A 22,521-nucleotide genomic window follows, 5' to 3' on the forward strand; every position below is an offset into this window, starting at 1 on the left:
AATTCCAGCGTTGTCTAGTGACCCCCATACAACTGAAGGGGTCATGTTCTCCTTCTTACAACTGCCGTTTATGAAGGACAATAGACCACTCTTACTTTCGATTATTTTCACTGCATAAGGTAGAGAGAGACCTGGCCTGTGGACCTGGCAGCCCAGGACTCCAGCTCTGCAGGACTGACATTTTTATCAAGAGGTATTTTCACTAGCACAACAGAAGGAAAAAGTTGTAAGAACTAAAATAATGAAATACTGGTTGAATCCATACATATAAATAAAGAGACACATGCCTTGGTTATACAAAGAGAAGGTCTAATGTTAACTTAAGTCCACTCAAAAATTTTCTCCTATAAATGCCAAAGATTAGATTCTAACAAATAGAATGATACCCTCCTCAGGTTCTGTATTTATTTAACTATGCCAGCTTTAAACAATAATTCAATTAGCACTCACACATCATCTTGCAGTCCAATACTCCTGTATGGTTTGCCCTAATGGGCTCAGGATTCTTTCAGTTGCAGATGTGAAACACCAGTGAAGCTTTCTTGTGTCAAGGTGAATGAGAAGGTCTTGAGAGAGCTGGCAAAGATCACTGCCTGCAGGAATGAACAGAGCCTCTCCCCTGCTCGTGATTTGACTGGCAGTGAAATGTAGCATCCATGTGATAGCTGCCTCATTTCCTAAATCACAGAGATGGGGATGCAAGCTCCATGAGTACTTCTGCTTTGGCACAAGACTACACTTGTTAGAAAAAAAAAAGCCTTTGGCAGAGGAATTAAAAGGTCTCTGACATCTGTAGCAGCCATATGGCTTGTGAAAACAAGTTGAAATTTCAAAACACCACCATAAACTTAAACTCATCCTTGCTGTTCAGGGAAAAGCACTTTCTGGATCATGCCAGGGATCCATTCATCCTGCATTCTCTCCTTAAACATTGCTACCAAAACAAGCTGCCAAAAATACAAGGCACAGAACTACATATTATCATATTATAGAATAATTTATATAGGGAAACATCTTCCTTCACTCAGGAGGTAAAAACTGGCATTGTAGCTCTGGCAATGCCCATTTTAACCCCCTGTATCTATCTTTTTTTTTCTGACTTCATATGTGGGCACATAACAGGCAGAAGAATGAAAAACACCTATATAACTCTCAGAAAAACAAGTGCTTAGAGTACTAGTCTTAGCTGAAATACTAAAAGGCACTGTAGCAATAACAAGTAAGTCAACAAAGCCTTACAGTAACAAACATGCCACGATCCCATCAAATCCCGCTGTGGGTGAAGCATTAGCAGCTCTGTAACTCGACTGAATCATACTTAAAGCCTTCAGAGAAAAACAAAACAGAAAACAACCCCTCAGAACCTCACATCCTGGCTGTATTTCCTAATGAAGTTAACATTTTAAAAGGAACTTGTACACGGGTACTAATGCTCAAGGAATTGGCACCGCTCCATTGGCAGACTTAATTTAACAATGTATTTTTGAGAGAAAGGCTTGTTCCTCAGCAAAACTGTTTTTATAACAGAAAGAAAATGCATCCCAGCAATAAAAAGTCAGTACTCATACAGTTATTAGACATTTATGTACATCCATCACACTGTCCCTGTAGGAATGATGCTTCTGGATTGGATAGTACTGCCTCTTCATCAGGAAATACAAATTTTGTTAATAGTGGATTGGGGGTTTTACCTTCCAAGACACACAAGACAGGAGAGCAAATAGGGCCTCACCTGTTCTCAAGCTGCAGTAGCCACCACACCACAGCAGCTAGGTTGCATTGTCCCTAATTGTTTTAGGTGTACTGAGGTACATTTCCCTCAGAACCTGTCCACATCTTCATGACGGCCACGTGTGGTGAGAATTTGTAGGAATGGACCACAGAGTGGAAGCACAACAAAGTATGACGTATGCCAGCAATACCTCATGTCCATCAGGATTACTAGCATTTCAGACCAGAGTGATAAGTCTGTTTATGGCTTCTGCATCTTCAGATGTCCAAATGCAACTGCCTAATGAAATCTCTGCCTCTAATTTCCATCTAACTGCTATGGAGAACTGCTATTGATGAAAGAACAGTAGATGAAAGTACTCTATTGAGATGGGTCTCAGTCCACTGCTAAAAAGTTTTAACATGCACCTCAGCAGCACACACAGGACACAGCCCTGGGCATTGTAGTTCACAGATATGGTCAAGACCTTGTTAAATACACACACTCTAAGGCATCCTGATTGCAGGCCAGTCCAAGTGCTGGGAAGACAAACATCAAACCTGAATGAGCTACCTCAGAGGGCACATGAGCAAGAGGCAGCTTGTGCTGGAGGGTAAAAAGCCTGTCTATCCAAAGAACAGAGCTTTAGGAGATTGTTTTCTTATCCAATATCTATCTCTTTTTTGGTTGCCACTGCAGCATGATAAAGATGGAAACTGAATAATTAGCTTTCTTTTGCACTGTGGTGGTATGGGAAGAAGTGGGTAAGAGGAAGGGGACCTCTCATACTTGCATGGCAAACACAACTTGCATACTTACATTCTTCACTCTGCAGGAAACCAACCAGCGAGTCACTATTTTTTAACTTTGAAACTTCTACTGAACTACTTTATGACCAGCAACCTAATTTATTAAGCAGTAAACATGACATCACTACTGTTCACAGACAGATAAAAATCCCCACCAAAGGAAGTCTACTTCTTGATTCTGTCTGCATTCCTGACTCATCTGATAAGTTATGTTGAAAATGTACACTAAAGATATAATAATCTGTGGTGAAAACTGGGGATTCTAGCTTTCCCATTATTTTTTTTTCTTTTTTTTACCTTTCTGGTCATGACAACTGCTACTCTGTTTGATTCCTGACCTGCTTTGTTTACAAGAGTTCAATACATTGATGTTTTCCAAATGGCTGCATAAATTGCTGCTCAGGAGGAGAACATCTAGGCCCCAAAAGTACCCAGATTAAAAACTGCAAAGAAAAACCTCCCCAGGTGCACCCCACAGCTACCTACTACTGACTGACTGGAGATAGAGGGGATTTACAACAATTCAATCTCCTCAGTACCTCCAATTCCATTTTGGATAAAGTCCAAGTTTTAGCTGCCAAGAGCTTGTGGTTGGTAGATCTTGCATTTGTAATGCAAAACCACATTGAGAGCTACTTCAGAAAGTATAAGACAGTTTAATTCAAACACAAGGAACAAGCCAGGCAGACCTATGGATCCCACTACCTTTACCCCTAAGTAATGGCATCAAGGCACCAAAGCAACACTGAAATACCTTTGGTATCTAACTGGAGGCCAGCTAGATCCATCCCATGGTCCTTTGTAGGACTGCAAGCTTCAAACTCTTCTCTGTAACAGAACTCATGAAGAAATAAGCCTGACATACCATCAAGTTAAGTAAGAGGTCCAAGAAACTGGAACTACCCACCTTGACACATTACAGAGGAATGGAAGACTCTTCACCAGACTGAGCCTACACAGCAGCAACACAGGTGTGTTATTTAATCCGAGATGAATTTCAGCTTACAATTTCTAATGCTTTTAGTTTGCCTTAAGTGTATCTACCCGGGACTGTAAGAACAAGCTGAGCCAGTCCGTAGGTATTCATAGCTGTGTGGGGAACAACTGAAGTTTCTAACATTCAAGGATTCTATTTCAGCAAGTTGAGTATTTTTGCTAGAAAGATCACACTGGAAGTATTTGTATTTCATTCACACCGATTCATGGGTTGATATGCCCATCAAGGGAACTGCTCAACAGCTCTCCAGTGACACTGTTTCAGGCTCTCTGAAGATTCAAGAGAACACCACCCCATAGCTTGCCTTTTTTGTGTGTGTGGTTGGGGAAATTCAGTGACAATGATGCACACTACAGCTTTAAATTGAGCTTTAGTAAGTACAGTCACTGATATAAAATGTCTACCTGTTGTTGATTACTCTATGTAGAAAAATCTATTTCAGTCCTCCATTCTCAAAGACAAACATAATTGGTAATACAATACCACAACTTTTTCATCATTATCAAACTGCTTAGATAAGCACTGCAATGGCCCTTCCCTAACAGTGAGATGGTTAATTTAACCTTCTGTGACAGAGGATAACCCACAATTATCAACTTTTCTTTGGGCTTACTTGTCCCTGGGAGACAGGTGGCATGGGGAAAGCCAGAAGCCTCCTTCTGAGGAAGGCAGGTGTTTTCTGTGGAGTTCTTTGACAGTGCAGAGGAAAAGGGGTATCACCTACTTGCCAGGAAAAGTACTGTACACTTGCACTTTCCAAGCTCAGCTGGTGGAGTCTGGCTGCTGCTTATGCCAAATCCCAATTACCAAAAGGGAAAGACACACCAAGAGAAAAATAAAGGAAGAGGGAAAGTCGTGCCGTCAGGCAGATAATAGAGGTCTACGTACTTCCAGCCCGATGCTTCTTCCCTTTCACTGGCCACATTTCTAACAAACTTGGAAGAAACTTTCCTGTCTACTTGAAATAAGTTCTGCTGAAAAGAATACACAGACACTTGGCCCTGCTGGGTGGGGGGAACTGCACATCTCCATCCATAACGAGCCTCTTCTCATCCCTGGGGGAACAGCAACCTGATGCCAGAGCATGCAAGGAGAATAGCTGCCTTTCCGCTCAGCAGCTCCCTGCTGAACTGCTGAGTCACACGTTTTCTCTGCACTGAGTTCACACTGCTCCCACTCAGTCCACCTGCCACTTCATCTGGGATGGGTGGGAGGAGAGAAAGCGAGGTGAAGGCAGAAAAAATGTTCATGTTCACCCAGGACCATTATTATGGTACTGTGGGGTCACATATAAAAGCAAGCCTGCAAGCTGCTAGAGAGGGATGGAGAAGAGAAATATCAGACTGCAAGAAAAACTGCCTACCCCTCTTCTCCAGCAAAAGGAGACTGGCCATCAAACAAGCTGCAAACCTCATTTGATTCCCAATCAGTCACCCATGTTACGTGCTTGCTGATACGTTCTGCAAATTTCAGGGTATGCACAAGGTTCTTTGCTGTGATTTAGAAGAGCTTTCAAGTTGCTGTAGTTTTTTTCAACAGTCCAACAGCTACTGTGTCATAATTGTCTGGCTGCCACAGGGAAGTGCCACAATGATGAGTGAAAATATCATCTGGATAGATTCCAGTTCCTAAGGGCATCTTCAGCTGAGTTGCTGCAGTGGAAATGTCCACCAGCTCCAACTTTCATCACGAAATAAGATGAAGAGAAAATCCTAGGCATTTTATTGAAGCTTCCATAAAACTCAAGCCTAACAAGAGGCAACATCTCCTACTACCTGTTAAATTCTTGTTCAGAAAAGGGTTTCTACTAGCAATGGTGGGAAACATGCTTATCATGATTACAGAGGGTCCTGATTACCCTTAGGTTGAGTTGTACATATGGAAATAAACATTTAATTAAACTGCCAAGGTGGTATTTTTCTTTGATTAGAATTCTGGACAGTACATTTTATAAAACATGAAAAAAGAAAATGCCCAGAAGTTTCCTGATTTATTAAATCCATTTCTGAAAAACCACTTCTGAAACTAACTGTTAGACTATAAGAACAATTTTCAAACTAACATTTAAGCCACCGCTACTGTTAGCAGACAAACTGAGGGCTTGTAAGAAGCTAAATAAAGACTACGTTTTATTTAACAGAATTAATGATTCTGAATAAAGTAAGCCTGTTCTTCCCTATGAGAAAGGATCTCTCAGAGAGATTAGTTACCACTAACACTAGTTAATGTTCAGTCTTACTTTTTAGTGATTCTAGTGCAAATCTCTACAAATGTGCTTGTGCTCTACAGACCTGAAACACAAAGACAAAATCCAGTCTCAGAGGATGAAGTGTAATAGCATTAAAATGTCTTTCTATATCTACTTCTACTGCCCACCTCACAGAGTAGCTCACTGTAGTGTAACTCAAGAAATAGTTCATGAAAAAATGATAACTGCAGAGGAAAAGAAATATGGGAAAGAGAAAAGTAAAACTCACAATCCTCTCAAAGTCCCCTGCTTCCATACCGTCATTTTTGTTTCAAATAATCATAAGAATTTGCAAAATACAGTTTTAAAAGGCAGTATGCTGGCCTATGAAGTCATCTCTGGAAGGGGAAGGATGCAGCCTGACACCAGGGATTTTGTTTTACTGAAGGGTGAGTCTGGGGGACTACATTTGATCTATCACCAAACCCTTCCTTTGGGACTACATGTGTTCTATCACCAAACCCTTCCTTTCTGGAAGAAATCAGATGTTCCAGAAAACACTCCTCTCATACCTAGGGCCCTACACACTGATAGTGACTGCTTTATAATATACCTAACCCTTTCTTTCTAGTAAAAGAAAAGGTAATTTACCTGATCCTCTCACCAAGTCTGTAGTCCATAACAGCTCATATGAAACAGAGCTCCTAGAAAAAGCCAGCTCAGGATACCTCAGCTGATACCACTCTGAATTAGGTGTGAGCCTCACTTAGACAGGAGCAAGAAAAAAAAACCCTTGGGCTCTCTGCTCTGGAAAGACAGCAAAGAGGAATTGCTAGGAGCCACAAGAAGCAGTAAGGCACTGCCAGATAAAGCAAGCATATGGGAAGTACATGGGAGCTACTGTACCATCTGTAGGGTCTGACTGCCAGGGTCCTACACTCACTACAAACTGCTATGTGTCTACTAACAATGGGGAGGCGCTCTTAATTCCCAGTACAAGACTGGTTATGCTTTTGTCCACATCTAAATCATACTCCCACTACTAAGTCAAATACACAACGGCTCTCCTAATGCTCACAGGTCTTAACCACAAGATGTGTTGTTAGGCAATGTCTTTTTTCCTTTTGGCCTGTGAAACATCAAGTAAAAGGATATGCCATTTCTCAGGGCAGCCAGGGCCCTTAGAGCAGTGTTTGCTTCAAAACAAAATATTAAATATGGTGTGAAATTACAGCTCTTGAGTGAATGCAGACCCTCAGAGGGCAGAGACACTGAATATTAACTTGTAATTCACCCACACATAATTAGCAATTGCCATCTTCAATCAGGACTCAATTCAAAGCTTCTTTTGTTTGATTTTGTCTTTTCTCCTTTCCTCTTAACCCTCTTACAGAAGGTCCATCTGATTAGCACTGAATATTAGATACAATTTAATGTTTTTAAAAATAAAGAATAGATTTCTTTCTTATGCTGTTTTCTTCACTGAACATTTTCAAGTGCCTGGTGATAATTTTGGAGCTGCCTTGAGCTTTTGTAAACAGACCACAAGTTGACTTTCAGTGGAGTTGGTTGTCCCAAATTAATCCCAGGCTGCAAGCTCCCTTTAACACTGAAAATGGAAACCCACAAAGCAGCTCTGTAATTGCACAGTTAAAGAGATAAAGGCTTAGACTGCTCATGAATCAGCCTTGCACAGGCAGCAAGAGCTGTCAGTGGTGCAGCAATGCAGAGCGGAATGTACAGGCTTGAACTCTCTGAAACAGGATAACCAACTGTCCTCTTTCAAACCCTAATTATAATTTTTGTGCCTTTACACTTTAACTACAGCATATACTTAAATATGCCTGAATTTATAATCAAAGATTAGCAATAATTTAAGAACAAACAAACATACTCTTCAATAAAAAAGTGACTCTGACAATGAAAAGAAACAAGCATATTCTGATATCACACACTTTTGAAAGCATTTGCTATTCATACCACTACAATCTGAATTGGTGCTGCCACACTGCTATTGTTGAAAAAAAAGGAAGGATATTTCTTTTCTTAAATTAATAAACTCTAGAGTACTTCTTCCGTCATTATGCTAATACCACTGTGTGTTTCTAATGTCTCCTCAGCGACTGGCCTGGTATTCTGTAGGTATTAGATCTGCTTTATGCTCTGGTGAATGGGAAGGTTTGCACCTTGGAGCAGAGGGGTGATTTGCTGGCTTCCTGCCAGGTTCAAGTGGGAATGTTTTCATGTCATTCATTTGGGGATAGCCTGCTTTACTAAGTGACTTAAATCTTATGCCCCAGAGCCTTCACCAAAAAAAAAAAAATCATTTAGGAAAGCCACTATCACATTCATTTCAAAGACATTCTCTTTCCTGAGCAAAGTAAATTATATCAAGACCAGTCTCAACAATCATCTTCAGCCACAAACCTGACACAAGCCCCAAGGGTATTATGCCAAGTATAAGCACTTTGATTTCTTTCATGCATTTAAAAAGGCTATGCTTGCATTGTTTGGCTTCCTCAGAATGCAACTCTATCACTCAGACCCTCTAATTAATCCTTGAAATAAATACTTGCAGAGATAAGAGTGTGGACATCCACAAACAGGACCAATTTTGTCTCTGTATCAGAGCCTTATTTCAACTCAGGGCTACACCATTATGGGCCCTAATGGAAACTCAGCACAAGTATCATTGTTTCCAGTTCAGTACTCTGCTACCTCTGTAACTGCAGTCCCTTCATGTTACGGGCATGCTTAGGGTACTAAAATGTCCCAAGTGCAACAGTTTCAAGCTCTCCTTCTCCCTGGCTATCACACAGAACACAAAAATTGAACAATTTGAGTAGAAAGTGGTAATAGTCCTGGGTCTAGTCTATCTGGGCTCCTATACTGCGCTCATCAACATGGATACACAGCCTTAAATAGTAAACCAAAAAGATGCAACAGCTTGCCTTCTCATCCTCTTCCCAGGGAGGAAACATGCACTGAGCAATGTTTTGTCTAGATAGATAAGCAGATATGCACAAGTTGTTACGGCTCTCTGTTGGAGAAGGTGACACGAAAAAAACACATGCTGGTGATGAGCTTTGCAATTCTTCCGGGAGGATTTTGCACCACTTGTCAGCAATCCTGAGCTTCACTCTACAAAACAACCCAGAGAAACAAACCTCTCATGGACTCACGCATCCCAAGGCTCCACTCCACCTCACATCACACAGCCTCATGTTGAGTCATTGTAGCAAGTGCTGACATTATTCAACAGGTCAGCAAGCTGGCAAGCAAACACCATTTTGGGTCATGCATCAGCAGAGCATTTCTACTTCTGGCTCCAGAGTGGGATCACAGACAGCCTAGGGATTTTCATTCTGTACTCCAGCAAGTGCTGCAGAGATGATGATGATCTGAGGTTGCATGGAAGCAGGTGCAGCTATGCTGCATGTGTGGGAGGCACACCTGACAAGGAGGCACTCTTCAAACCTCCCCATGCTTCAGGTATAAAAGCCATCATAGTGTGTCTTATTCTGAGGATGAAAAGACAGGAATTTAGCTCCTCAACTATGCAACACAAATTTGGACTATTAAAAAACATTATTTTGTCAGGTCTTGATTGGAGCATTTCTTTCTTTTCAGGAGCTCCTGATTTCATAACATTTATAATTCAGGTCACCAAAAAGGCACCAAACATATTCATACAGACTCCTAGTTGTCCCACAGTTTTGTCTCTATGTTGATATATGCTGTGTATATTACATATTTTGGAATTTGAGTAGTCAATTGCTTCCCTTAGGATGCTCTTTCTGAAGTGTGGGTGACAGTATGTGTCAATGGGAAGCAAGATTTCATCCACAGAGCTGTATTTCTGCTATGCTATCCAGAACACTTCATCTGCATTAACAGGAGATGCCAAACGCCTCATACCATGTCTCCTCCCACACTTGACTTCAATATGAAGAATAAAGTACTGAGTAATCTTGTAAATCTCATTCTTAGCTTCTTAAGACCAGAGCAGCACTTCCAAATCATCCCACCTCTGTCTTCCTCCACATTAGCTTAAGATTCTACTAAAAGAATTTTTTTTGTTTGCACCTCCGATCTCCCAATGCTAATTAAATACAACAAAACTGCTTGGTCCTTTCCTGAAGGGTTTGTGTAGAATGTTTTGGTAGCAGGGTGTGGGGGGGTACAAGGATGGCTTCTTTGAGAAGCTTCCCCATGTCTGACAGTTCTAATGCCAGCCAGCTGGCCAAGACCAAGCACATCAGATGGTAGGAATGCTGCTGGGATAATCTGCTTAAGGAGAATAAAATTATGGCACAGATGCAAATGTTGAATGCCTATGAAAGAACAGAGTGAGACTATCTGGGAGGAACATACCTGCAGACACCTGGGTCAGTGCAGGAGGGGCAGGAGGTGCCAGAGCTGAGATTCCCTTGCAGCCCATGGAGGAGCAGAGATCCACCTGCAGCCTCTGGAGGAACCCACGACAGAGCAGGCAGATGCCCAAAAGAAGGTTGTGACTCCATGGGAAGCCCATGCAGGAGCAGGGGGACCTGCAGAGCCAGGGAGAGAGGAGCCCATGCTGGAGCAGCCTGTTCCTGAGGGACCACAGTCAGGAACCCACACTGGAGCAGTTCATGAAGGACTGCAGCCCATGGGGAGGACTCATGCTGGAGGAGTTAAGGAAGGATTGCCTCCCATGGGAGGGAGGGATTCACATGCTGGAGAAGGGGAAGAACTCTTTTTCCTGAGGAGAAAGCAGAGGCAGAAACAATGCAAGATGAAGTGAATGATAACCCCCATGCTCCATCTCCCTGAACCAATAAGAGAGAGGAGACAGAGAAGCAAGAATGAAGTTAAGACCAAGGAGGGAGAGGTAGGAGGAAGGTGTTTTTGAGACTTGTTTTACTTCTCATTATCTGCTCTGATTTTGATTGGCAGTAAATTGAACTAATTTCCCTGAGTTTTGCCTGTGACAGTAACTGGGGAGTGATCTCTCCCAGTCCTTATCTCAACTCATCAGCCACTTGTTAAATTTTCTCCCCCCTTATCCAGTTCAGAGTGGGGGGGGACAGTGGTTTTGGTGGGTGCATGGCCTCCAGCAAAGGTCAAATCACCACAATAGCATTAATTATGCTGGAAAGATCATAAAAAGAATGGGAAAAAGCAACATTTTATCCATGGCCCAGGTAGAAGCCCTGTGATCTATTTCAGATATGCTGAGCAGAGGCACAGAAGACAAAAGAGTAAGCAGGGCAGTATCAAGTCCTATTTTTGAGGGATAACTGTAACATCATAGTTCATCCTTTCATCTCCACAGATCTTGAAATGATCTTATCAGCTGAACAGACAATTGCATCCCTAAATCCATATGTGCATCCAATAGGAGTAGCACTTTTTCTAGTGTGTAAAAAAACCTCAAGAATAAAGGAAGCTTCACCTTAGAGCTGTTGCAAAAGCATTTTTCTGTACAGAAAAATAACACAGGCTCTTCAATGTGCTGGCAAAGAACATTCAGAACCTATCAGTACCAGTGAGCACACAGGAAGCTAAAAGGGGCCATTTTGAGAATGCCTGCACAAACCTGACAGAAAGAAAAATAACCTGTTCTGAAAAATAGCACTGTCTTTGTCTCCCACAGAAGACATACAAAATGGAAGGCATTTAGTGTCTTTCAGGAGTGCCATCCCTCTTATCAAAAGGCTGCAAAATTGGTCAGATAAAACTTTTACCTGTTTCAGCTGGTATTTTGCCTGTGCAAGGAAGTTGGGACCAAGTCTTACAGTCTAATCAGGTTCTCTTCAATTTCTGTAAGAGACCTTTTTGGCATACACAGAGGTAAAGGCATTCAAACTGCTAAAGACTGTGCAAAGCAGCAGCTTTGGACTGTCATTTGAAGGTCAGCCTCCAACACACAGTATTTATTTTTCTATTGTTAAACCACCTGAGTAGAAAGGACTTTTGCTAGAATATGTTAGTTAATTGAATCTGGAACATTAACAGGTTTTTCACAACACCGTAGAATTTTTTCTATGAAAAGCAATGAAAAAATGGTTCTATTTAAAAGTGGTAATAGCTGTAGTCTTTGAACATATGCTTAATGAATAAATCTGTTCGGAAAAAGCCTTGTGTGTATTGGAGGGAGGTAGTATGTTTGTTCTCACTTAAAGCGTGCCATGGTGGCAATCAGCAACAGCAAATGGCATCTATTGTTGGGACTAAAAAAAAAATTTCATTTGGCCTTTCACTTTCAGGTGAAATTGCTCTTTTAAATGACACATTCTTTTAGCTAAACAGCTGAGTTGAAAATAAAGCAATAGCAGATCCATGTCATTAAGGACACCTTTTAGACTCTTTGCTAGGTGCAAAGAACCACAACATGGTAATATCCAGGCAGCTTGCTGCCACAGCATGGGGTGCAGCACACAGAAGGCCTACAGCTCACAGGAAGAGGCATTCAGATCCCATGGGGAGAACAGCCTAACAACCCAGTGCTACCACATACTGCAGTGGTGGATGCAATCCCAAGGATGAAATTATATAGGATACAGCAAATCAGGGGACCTGAGCAGAATAAACTCTGTAAAGCTTAAATGACAACCAAAAATCTGGGATGAAAAACACACGAGAACAAACTCAACCTACTGCGTTGCCATTTGCATGAGCAGGTGGATGAATTTAATAAGCTGGTAGATTTGTTTGTGAAATTCAAATGCCAATTCCATACACTGGGAAGTGTGAAAAACATCCACAGTCAAGCCAGAGCTGGCTGGGTATTTTTAAAGGAAGCTTGACAGATGTTGTGAAAATGTACTGCAAAAGAGTCAAACCTGTCAGTATTTACTCTTCTTTTGAAGAGCTCCATATTCCTCTCATGGAATCTCTCCTTTCTCCATTTAAACTGAGAGTTTAAGCTCCTCAGTTCCACTCTGAAGGCTCCAAAGGAAGCTTCACTCCCCTTCCTGTTCTATTTTTCAATAACATGCTTGACTATGACTCCCTTTTTGCAACACAGTCAGATCTCAGCTGGAAAGTTGATTTTGTGGTGAAAGAGCCACGGGGAACTCCCAAGCTGCATTCAACCAAATCTCCCAGTGCAACACACTGCAGTTGGAAATCTAACAGATCTAATGGGTAAGACCATACCATGATCACCTCTTCTTTGACAACTCTTCTCAGCCAGCAGGGTTGGGAGACTGTTTCAGCCAAGCACAAGCCAATGCCTGCTCTCCATCAGTGTTTCTAACTTGTCAATCCTTGCAGTCCCTCCTCTCTCCTTTTAGAGTTTCCCTTGTGAAGATGCAGAGAAGGCCCAGATCTGAACAAAGATCAGAGACATGTGTAGGTGGAAAGAGATAAGATTCACAAACAAAGCAAGTCTTAGGTTCCCAAGATTTCTTTACAAGACAGAACAGTGATACAATGAAAAAAACATTCCACCATTAAAACTCCTAATTCTTGAGGTTGGCACTCCACAGCTGCTCACTTCTTAATGCTGTCCTTACTGAAGTACTTTGTCCATTGAGGCTTCTTGCACTTCCCCATGGTGATGTCACCAGCAGGCACAGGGAAGCATGAAAGCTCAGTCAGCAAACTATTAAGGCAGAGGTCAAGAAACCATGATTTCCAGAAACAGTAGAGGTTTGAGATATGGTGACAACATTAGATTTCCAAAGGGTGTCAAACTTATCTTGTGTGACAGTCCCTGTTGCTGAAGAACAAACTTAAAAAATTTTATAAAACTGCTGCATACAGACCATGTGACATGTCAGCAGAGTCCTGTTCTCAAAAACTACTAATTGTTTTATCAGGCTGATTTTCAGCTTATTTCAACTATGATATTAGTTTGTCCATTAATTGATCAGTTAGTCCACCAACCAAACCAGTGCCCATGAGACATGCATATAATTTAGCATGTAACAACATGTACAAAATACTGCACTGGTTTGGATGTCACATCCCTGAAGCAGGGATACTCTTCAGTACTTTTGACTTAAAAATCTGTGTTCTATGGCATTAAACTGGGTCCTACAAAGCCACTAGACAATGAACTTGCAACAACAAGCAGAGAAAGGAGAAGATAAAACACAGATGGCAAAAGAGGGTGTATGTTTGGGATTAATGGAAAAGCAAATATCTGATAAGAGAGGAAAGAAGGAAAATAAATACAAGGCCATAGAAGAGAAGCCCACAGGAGGAGGAGGAGTGTGAAAAGCCTGACAGAAGGACTGAGTGGAAACTAAAAACAGCATCTGGCAGTAGCTCAACTCAAACAAGGTAGCATATGCAAGAAGTACTGCATACTGAAAACTTCCTTCCTCTTGGGTATTAAATAACCTCAGAATTAAGATAGAGTCTTCCCTCCCTCTCCTCTGAAATATCTTGCTCTAAACTCTGAAACAGAAAAAAAAATATGGTTAGAATTTGGTGATTGCTACTTCCCAATTACAACTGTGAGCTCTTACTTAAAATTTTCAGGCATGAAGCTGCAGAAGTCAGGCACAGATTTTGATTCATTTTTCTAGTGGGTTTCTCATGCCTAACAGACTTAGGGCATCAAAAAGCCAGATTTTTGAAAGGCCTAGGAAAATTTTCAAAAGCTCCAATGCCCCTAGATAGAGCCCTAGTTCTGCTGAAACAATAATTGTTCCTCAAAAGACAGGCCCAAGTTTCATTTTCAAAAGCAGCTTAAAAATATAGATTACACTTCACACTGACAGTGAGAGAACACCACACAGTTGTTTTTGAAACTGAGACTGACATGATTTTCAAACTGCTGCCTACCACGTGCTTTTGCTTTCTTTTAATTGTGCCTGTGAATATAGCACACAAATGTGTCTGCTGTCACTCACAATTAAGAAAATACAGGTACAGTTGTGAGAACATCAAATACTACAAACTGGGCAGTGTGAGGATTTGGAGCCCAGCACTCCAAATCTTACACTGCAAGTGATGTTTATACTATTTGCACCTGCACAAAAGCTGAGAAAGTCCCACATGGGGAAGAGTTACAGTGCTGACCAGGGACTAACATAACCCCAGTTCTGTCACCTCTCACAGGGCTGGAACATGGCCTTACAGGTAGACATGCCAAGGTGAGCAATGCAACTTCAGGGGATATCCCCCACGCCCACCTCTTTGTTGTCATGATGCACAGGCTGCCACATCTACATCTGACGGCACAGCAGGAACAAACTACAACCACAGTCCTTCACCCCATGACCATCTGGAGCAGGGCTGTAACTGGAGGTTGCTGTTGCTCTCCTCAGGTCCATATGCCCATATTTCCTTCAGAGCACAAGAAGGCAAAAACAAAAAGTTGGTGCCACCAGACCTCATTCTAACAAAGCACATCTGGTCAAATTGATATTCTGTGACAGTCTCTATTGCCAAAGAACATGCTTAAAAGGTAGGACCTACACACAGAGGCATGAGCAATGAGGGGAGAACTGTTCTAAGATGAATGATGAAAGGAGGATTGGCAGAACAGCCCTGAATATTCCCTGGGGGGGGAGTGACAGCCCGGAAATACTATTTTGCTGCCTGAATAGCAGTGGAGACACAGTGAAATGTATTTTCACCTTGGACTTAGGATGCCAATCTCCATAGGGATGGATAGAAACTGTTTTAAGAACTCCAGACTCTGTCCTCTACCTTTGAAATACAGCTGCCTGTCTGCTAGAGGTCCTGGATCTTATCATATTAAGCATGCCCCAATGTTTTGTCAGTATATGCTCATCATTCTCTGTACATTGTTAAACTTTTCAAATTATATTCTTGTATTAAGGTTTGAAGAGTGAAACCCAGGAACATATCAGCAAATGATTCTATTGTGTTTTCATGCAGTATGCCTGAAAGGTATCAAAAATTTCCAGCTTTCACTGGAACTTCTTCAGAAAGCAAATAATCAGTTCCCTTAAACACCATATGAAATCCCAGTGTGAATAACAAAGTAATACCCTGAGTATTCAACAATAAGATATCCTTGATGTTGTGACTGCTGTGCTGGGCTAATGGAGCTGGCAGAGGAGTAAACATACATCAGGGAACACCATCAACAGGGTCAAGCCTTTAAATTACAAATGCCAGTTTACCAATTACCTTTACATAGTGTGAAGCAAGACAATTTTATGCAGAGCACAGGACAATGAAGAGCATCAAGTCAACTCACCACCTGCCTAGTTTGAGAAAGGATCAAGTGTAAAAAGGATTAACAGAAAAAATCTGCCAAAACCCAAGAAATTACCCAGCCCTTAATAAATATATGATAATACTGAAAGAAACTGCATTAAAACTGTTCTAAATCAATAGAACTATCTAAATCAATAGGACCATAGAACTAAAACTGGCACATGATAATTTACCAAACAAATACTTGTCAAAAAGAAGGGACTGATTTTCAATTTAACTCTTGATTGAAATCAGGGTCACTGACTTGAAGAGAGTGTTCCTTGGCACTGCAAACTGCCTCATCCTCATCATTTCTCTGATTCTTAAATGCTATTAAGAGATTAACTGAGATTTTTATTTGTTTAATTTTCTACAGTGTTTTGTGTACACATTGCAGAATAAAACTTGCTTTAATAAAGATTTGACTGAAAGGCTTCAAATTCAAACTGTCAGCCCAAGTGCACATTCCTTCAGAAACAGCATGTTAATTTTGCTCATCCCCACAGACTCATGTGACCTCTTTTATCTGTATCCTCTTTCCCACCCACACAAGAGCAGCTCGTGGCTCTGTCATGCAGCTACAGCAAAACTTTTCAAACCTCCAGGAACACCATCCAGTTTCATTTCACTCACTCTGTTTTTTGCTTCATGCACGGTGCTGGATGTGAGCATGTGAAGATGAAGCATTTCTGTGAAATAAGTAAACTTATGATTACTTAAAATGTAATTTTTCAATCTAGTCCATAATTTTATGGCTCCACCATCTGTATTAACTGGCTGGCATAAACATATTCTAACAATTTCCAAAGAAATCTTTCAGAATTTTAATTTGCCCTCTGACCTACCCTAATCAAGCCATGCCTTATAGGTTTCTCATTAGCTCCTCTGCCCTGCAATGCAAGCAGTATTTTCTTTGTCTCAGGGGTGACCTTATCACTCTCTTCAACTTCCTGAAGGGTGGCTGTGGTGAGCTGGGGATCGGTCTCTTTCTCCGGGCAACAACAGACAGAACAAGAGGACACAGTCTCAATTGGCGCCAAGGGAGATACAGGCTAGAATTAAGGAGGAAGTTTTTTACAGAAAGAGTGGTCAAATACTGGAATCATCTACCCAGGGAGGTGGTAGAGTCACCATCCCTCAATGTGTTTAAAAAAAGACTGGATGTGGCACTTGGTGCCATGATCTAGTTGAGGTGTTAGAACATGGGTTGGACTCGATCTTAAAGGTCTCTTCCAACCTAGAATTTCTGTGATTCTGTGATAGTTGATTGCTCAGCTTAAGCACTACAACATTGAAGTGACCTTTGGCCACATTCTGCATTGTATTTTATGCAATACTGAAGTCTATTATTGTGTTTCTGACAGCTGAACTTTTTTTAGCCTTTTCTTTGCCAAATTTGAAACAAGGGCCAGTCTACAGTCCTACAACGATGCCTAGAGAATGATTTCTATTTCAAACATTCATTGGAGCATCTTCCATCAGATTGAAGACATGGATTTAAATTTTATACACCTAAATCTTTCCTGAAATTAGCATCACTGATACTTTCTAAGTGCCTTTGCCTCTTGTGCCAAAAGCAGTCTGCTCAGCCACCTCAGACTGAGGCCTTTCCAGGGTACTTTTCATCAAGCACAGTTGCCAGGGGAAGCTTCCAGACACAGAATTCCTCCCATGGTGCTTTAGCAATGCTTCCATGCTGGCTCTAGCAAGTTAACATGAAAGGAAGTGCACGACCTTCAGCTCACATTCACTTGGGAAGTTTCAGCAGAGTTTCTTTGCTGGAACTATTCCACTTTGATGTCACATGTTAAATGATTGTCGATCTTTTCTTTCTCCCCTCCCACACCAGGTTTTTCCAGGCTAAGCTTTTCTGCAAGGCAGAACTACCCACGCCTTATTCTGCAATAAAAACAAAGCTGCTTGAAAAACTTCCCTTTGTATTGCCCACATATAAAGTGTAAGCCAGTAATCACTGCTGGATTCAAGATCTTTTCTATGAACAACCTGCAGGCTCAGTGCATGAATACTGGGTATTTTGGCCTCAATATGAGAGAGGGGCAGTGTCAAAGCCTAAGAAAAGACACAAGGGGAAGAAATGAAGACTCTTATAAACCAGGAGGAGAAAAATTAATAATTAATAAAGAAATAAATAGTGTTATTCTATCAGAACCATTCACACATTTCCCCCCAAAAGCAGTCACATTGGTGGACAGGAAATAGAAAGTGAAACATGAAAGAGCTCTGCACACAATCAGCAGCCCTAAGAATCATATACTGGATTTATAGCACATAATTACTTTTTTTTAGCTCTCCAGCTAAAAACAGAGGGAGTATGGTTTCTGTGTTGGTGGATGGAACAAATTTACCTTAACTCCATACTTTTAACTATATTTTACTATAAATTTCAATTTTTTACTTACAAATTTTACTTTCATATTTTTACTTACAAATTTCAGTAAGGGGATAAATTTGATAAGCACAGTGATTTCTGAAGTCATTATTTTGTATAGCAGCAGAATGGTGCTCATGTCTTGCTTTGAAATTAATATAGTTTATAAGTGTCATGTAACATAAATTATCATGCTTTTACTTATGCCAAAGTATCAAGAATAAGTGCTTTGAGGCAAAATGTGTGTTTGTCATTTATTGTATATTTGTACATGTCCTAGCATAATGAGACTTACAATTATTTTGCACAATTACCCACCATCTCAATAAAACACCCATCATCTCATTGATGTTTCATGGCCTTGGTTTTAACTCTGGCTTCAAATGATCAGCACAAGTTTGTAAAAAAAACCAAAACGTGTAACACTAACATGACTCTGAGCTTACAGAAAAGACAGCACCTCCTTTCTGCACTTCAGTCAAATCAAATGAGTGGCAGGCATTGATTTTCAATTGTCAAAATCTGACCCCTTATATCTAATTTGTAAAGATGGGAATGCCCAGGAAAAATACCTGTAAGCTACCTGAAGTTTTTCAGGATTCTTACATAAAAAAGATTACAGTTAATAAAGGGGTTTTTAGCAGTAAATTATACAGAAAGAACTCATTCCCTCACAGCTTATTTACATGCTTTTGCCCTTCAAACATCCCCTAATGAAGGTTTTCAGCATCCTCTTTCCACAAGCTGGGTCTTCATTGCAGAGGGGAGTTGATACTGAGGGCTCACCCATGTCAGATGCACTGGCTCCTCCAGCATAAAAACAACCAGAAACTGCAACAGACTGCAAGGAGGTACCAAAGGCCAGTCCAAGGGCAGCATTAACTGCAACCAGTAAATAAATCAGGTAACCAACCAATAAAACCAAAAAAGGTTTATTTACCCTGGATGTAGGACTCAAAGCCCTGGTTGTTCTAAGAGCCCTCACTATGCAGACAGGAAACACTTTCTTGTAAGAGACAGACTATGTTTAGAAACAAGTCCAGAATGGCTTGAAAACACCTACTTCCTTGATGATTAAACAAAACGAATCTATTTACAGTTTACCATGAATCAATTATACAGAAAGAAGAAAAAATGCTTGAAACAGCTATGAACTGGATTTGAAAGGACTTCTCAAAGAGCTTTTCAGAAACAACAGCTCAATCCTTTAGGTTACCTTAAAATTCCAATCTAGAAAGAATTGCATAGACATCAAGTAGGCAGTGGAGGTAAAATGGACTCTGAATGATGTGAGAACCACAGCTAGGTTAAAATACATACTCCACCACAAAAAGATCTAGCAAAAACTACCTCCCATGCTATCTGGGCTTTGCAAAGCACTTAAAACCTGAAAATTAGGCTAAGTTCTGCAGGACTGTATGAAAGTGTTTTTCATCTGTACTGAAGTGACAGCATGATAACTATCATCCTCCTTATCTTACTTACCATCTGACTTGCACTCAGTCCTTTCAGTCACATAGTAACTTGGTTCCAATGCCTGCTCCAGGACAGATGGTCCTCTGGGATTATCATTTACGTCCTTCATGCACTAGAATCCTGAAAAATAAAAGAAAAAAAATCTAAGCTTTAACACTATCAGATGTCTAAGAACCATTCTGGGCTTTTACACACAATTCTTCTTGACAATAAATTCTAAAAGACTGTGACGAGGTGCTCATCCATAAAGAAAGAGTCAACCCACTAATGAGTGGGGTGAGGTGAAACATGGAAAGGAGATCAAGTATATTGCCATATTATCATTGATGAACATGCTTTTACTTATTGCTTGCATAAAGAAACTGCAAACTACCAGAATCAAACGGTATGTAGCATAAAATTTTTTAATACTTAAGGAAAAGGAGGCAATCCATAAACTAAGCTCCCTTAGAAGCCATCTGCTCCATAAGAAAAAAGCCTTCAGCTGAAATCATAACTCCTCATTTCACTAAAATCTCCAAGAGGGCTTAAAGGTCTGAATATAAGACAAAAGCCCATTTTTTTTTGTGGAGGACTGTTGAATGTGTCATACCTATCACACAGAGGGGCTAACTGAACACATAATTTGGGAACAGTCCATCATAACCTCAGAGACCATGTGCCAAACATGCCACTAAAAGCATGGCAAAATCACGGGCAAAGAGGGTCATGCAGGCAGGTGGAAAGAAATTCACCCCTAACAAACTGCAAGGACCTTTTCCTCCTTCACACATTCAGTTAAAGGAGAGGCCAGAAATGCCTTTTTTGTCCAGATGATGAAGTGCTCTGCCTTCAAAGCTTATGTGATTTGTCATCTAATTCTAAAGGACCTTGCACTGTGAACATCAGGCCAGTTCATTCAGTCTCTCCCAAAGTCCACAGAGACAAACAGAACTCTTTATACTGATGCCAGTACTCTGTGCCTCACAAACCCAATCAAGAAGTCTCCTAAGAACATGAGTTTAAAGGGCTAAATTCTAAAAGTGTCCTCTCCTACAGAGGTACTGTTGAAATCCTTTGACTAGAAAATGATCTTGCTGGTTCTGAACAGGCTAATAAATCCAAGATTATTTAGATATGCAGACTTTATCTCTGCCACTGGGACATGAGATGCTCACTGCATATAGAGCAGCACATTTGTATGTTAAAGAACATTTAAAAGTAAGTAACATCCTTATAAGACACCAGTATACAAGACGACAGCAAAACAGTTAAAAGCAAAACAGCAGAGTAATGTGTGAGGCACTCAGAAAATCACCTGATGCAATATAGCACGTCTTAGCACGAAGCTATCCTCTGCTACCCAGGGCAAGGGATTACTAAGGGATGAAACTGGCTGTAAAGGTCTGGATACATGCTGTCTCTTTCACTTGTAATAATACAAATATAGTATGTAAGTCCAAGAATAAGAATTACTGTCTGCATACCCAGTGTGTCTCCAAACATAATCCAAAAGTTATTCCTAAAACCAGAAAAAAATAAGAATACATCATACAGATGGTATTTATACTTTTATAGCCACTTAGAAACACCTCTCCTTCCTTCCCAGGAAAATATGACCACTGATTATTTTCAGCTAGATGTTTTTAAGTCAGTTTTCTGATGTGATTTCTTCCATCCAAGCTCAAACCAGAAAAGATGTGTTGCAGCCAAGTCCCAAAGGAAGTCAACCTTCTTTTACAGAGCGGGTGCTACTAAAAACAACTTAAAAGCCCCATGAAAAGATGGTGTGGACAGTTCTGAGTCTACCATCAGCACCCCCACTGCCTCTCAAACTTTTCAATGACATAATTGCCAGTTGTGTGCAACAACTCCTGAGAAAAAGGCTTTGCAATGCTCTCATGTCCCCCCAGCAGGACTGCTACGAGGTGCAGAACCAAGGAGTAACTGGATTTTGTAAGGAACTTTATGTCTTTTGGCTCGCTATTAAAGGCCAAATTACATCCTTAAACTGCACCTTATTAGTGATCTAATAAAGGATGTTATACCTTTCTACACAGCACTTCTTGTCTTGACACAAAGGGCTTTGGTATCTGAACAGGTTGCCCCAGAAAGCAAAGGTTATCACTTCTGCTAAGTGGAAATGTAATTAACTCTGCATGCCCTCAGTCCAATGCAAGCAGAAGACAAGAGGTAAAATTCAAGCCAGAAGAGGTTTGTGCTTTTGAAAAAGTGGAGTAAGAATATTTGCATTTAGTTACTGTGGTTACACAAGGTAACCCAACAACATGGAGTTTTTAGCATAGAGCTGTTACAATGACAGTAGCCCCAAGTGCTTTCTTTGACCTCCCTTAGTGCCTGCAGTTCACCACAATATTCAAATACTGGTATATAACTGTTTTCTTTGCACACTGTGTACAATGAACATGGTATCACAACATTTCCAGAGAGGCCAAACAAATAAGAATTAATGTTGAAGATATATACTCCTCTATAAAGAGAGAGTTGCCTCTTCCTAAACTATATTCTACTGTTGTATTCTGCATTCAGTGCAGGTGCCTTGCCAGACTCCACACTTAATTCTTATTAATATTAGAAATTATTATTAATAATTTATACTGCCTCCAAACTCAAGCATTCTTCCTCTGCTTCCTCTTACCCCATCATTTAATTTAGGAACAGGTGTAGTTTTACACTGGTGAAAGAAATATCCATCTATTGCCTAATATGTCCTGTACTTCTGTCTCTCCAACAGCATGTGAATGATCAAAGGAAAATACCACTAAAGCAAGGCAGGAATTACTC

The 22,521-nt window shown here is 40.7% G+C and overlaps 1 protein-coding gene across 10 annotated transcripts in view; it reads right to left on the bottom strand.

Moving 5' to 3' along the window:
- The window catches only part of PTPN5 (protein tyrosine phosphatase non-receptor type 5), a 77,815-nt gene that overhangs the window by 35,027 nt on the left and 20,267 nt on the right, over positions 1 to 22,521 (bottom strand). For 6 of the 10 annotated variants that reach the window (XM_059475014.1, XM_059475016.1, XM_059475013.1 and 3 more), the window contains exon 2: positions 19,747 to 19,857. In XM_059475014.1, coding sequence (XP_059330997.1) covers positions 19,747 to 19,846 — 100 coding nt within the window. In that variant the 5' untranslated portion in view covers positions 19,847 to 19,857. Of the gene's footprint in view, positions 1 to 450; positions 645 to 10,079; positions 10,256 to 12,848; positions 13,021 to 14,836; positions 14,881 to 16,505; positions 16,562 to 19,746; positions 19,858 to 22,521 lie in introns of those variants that run through there. The other 4 variants (XM_059475011.1, XM_059475021.1, XM_059475019.1 and 1 more) reach the window with 4 other exon arrangements.

This window comes from Ammospiza nelsoni, chromosome 6 (genome assembly GCF_027579445.1).
Source record: "Ammospiza nelsoni isolate bAmmNel1 chromosome 6, bAmmNel1.pri, whole genome shotgun sequence".
Taxonomy (NCBI): Eukaryota; Metazoa; Chordata; class Aves; order Passeriformes; family Passerellidae; genus Ammospiza; species Ammospiza nelsoni.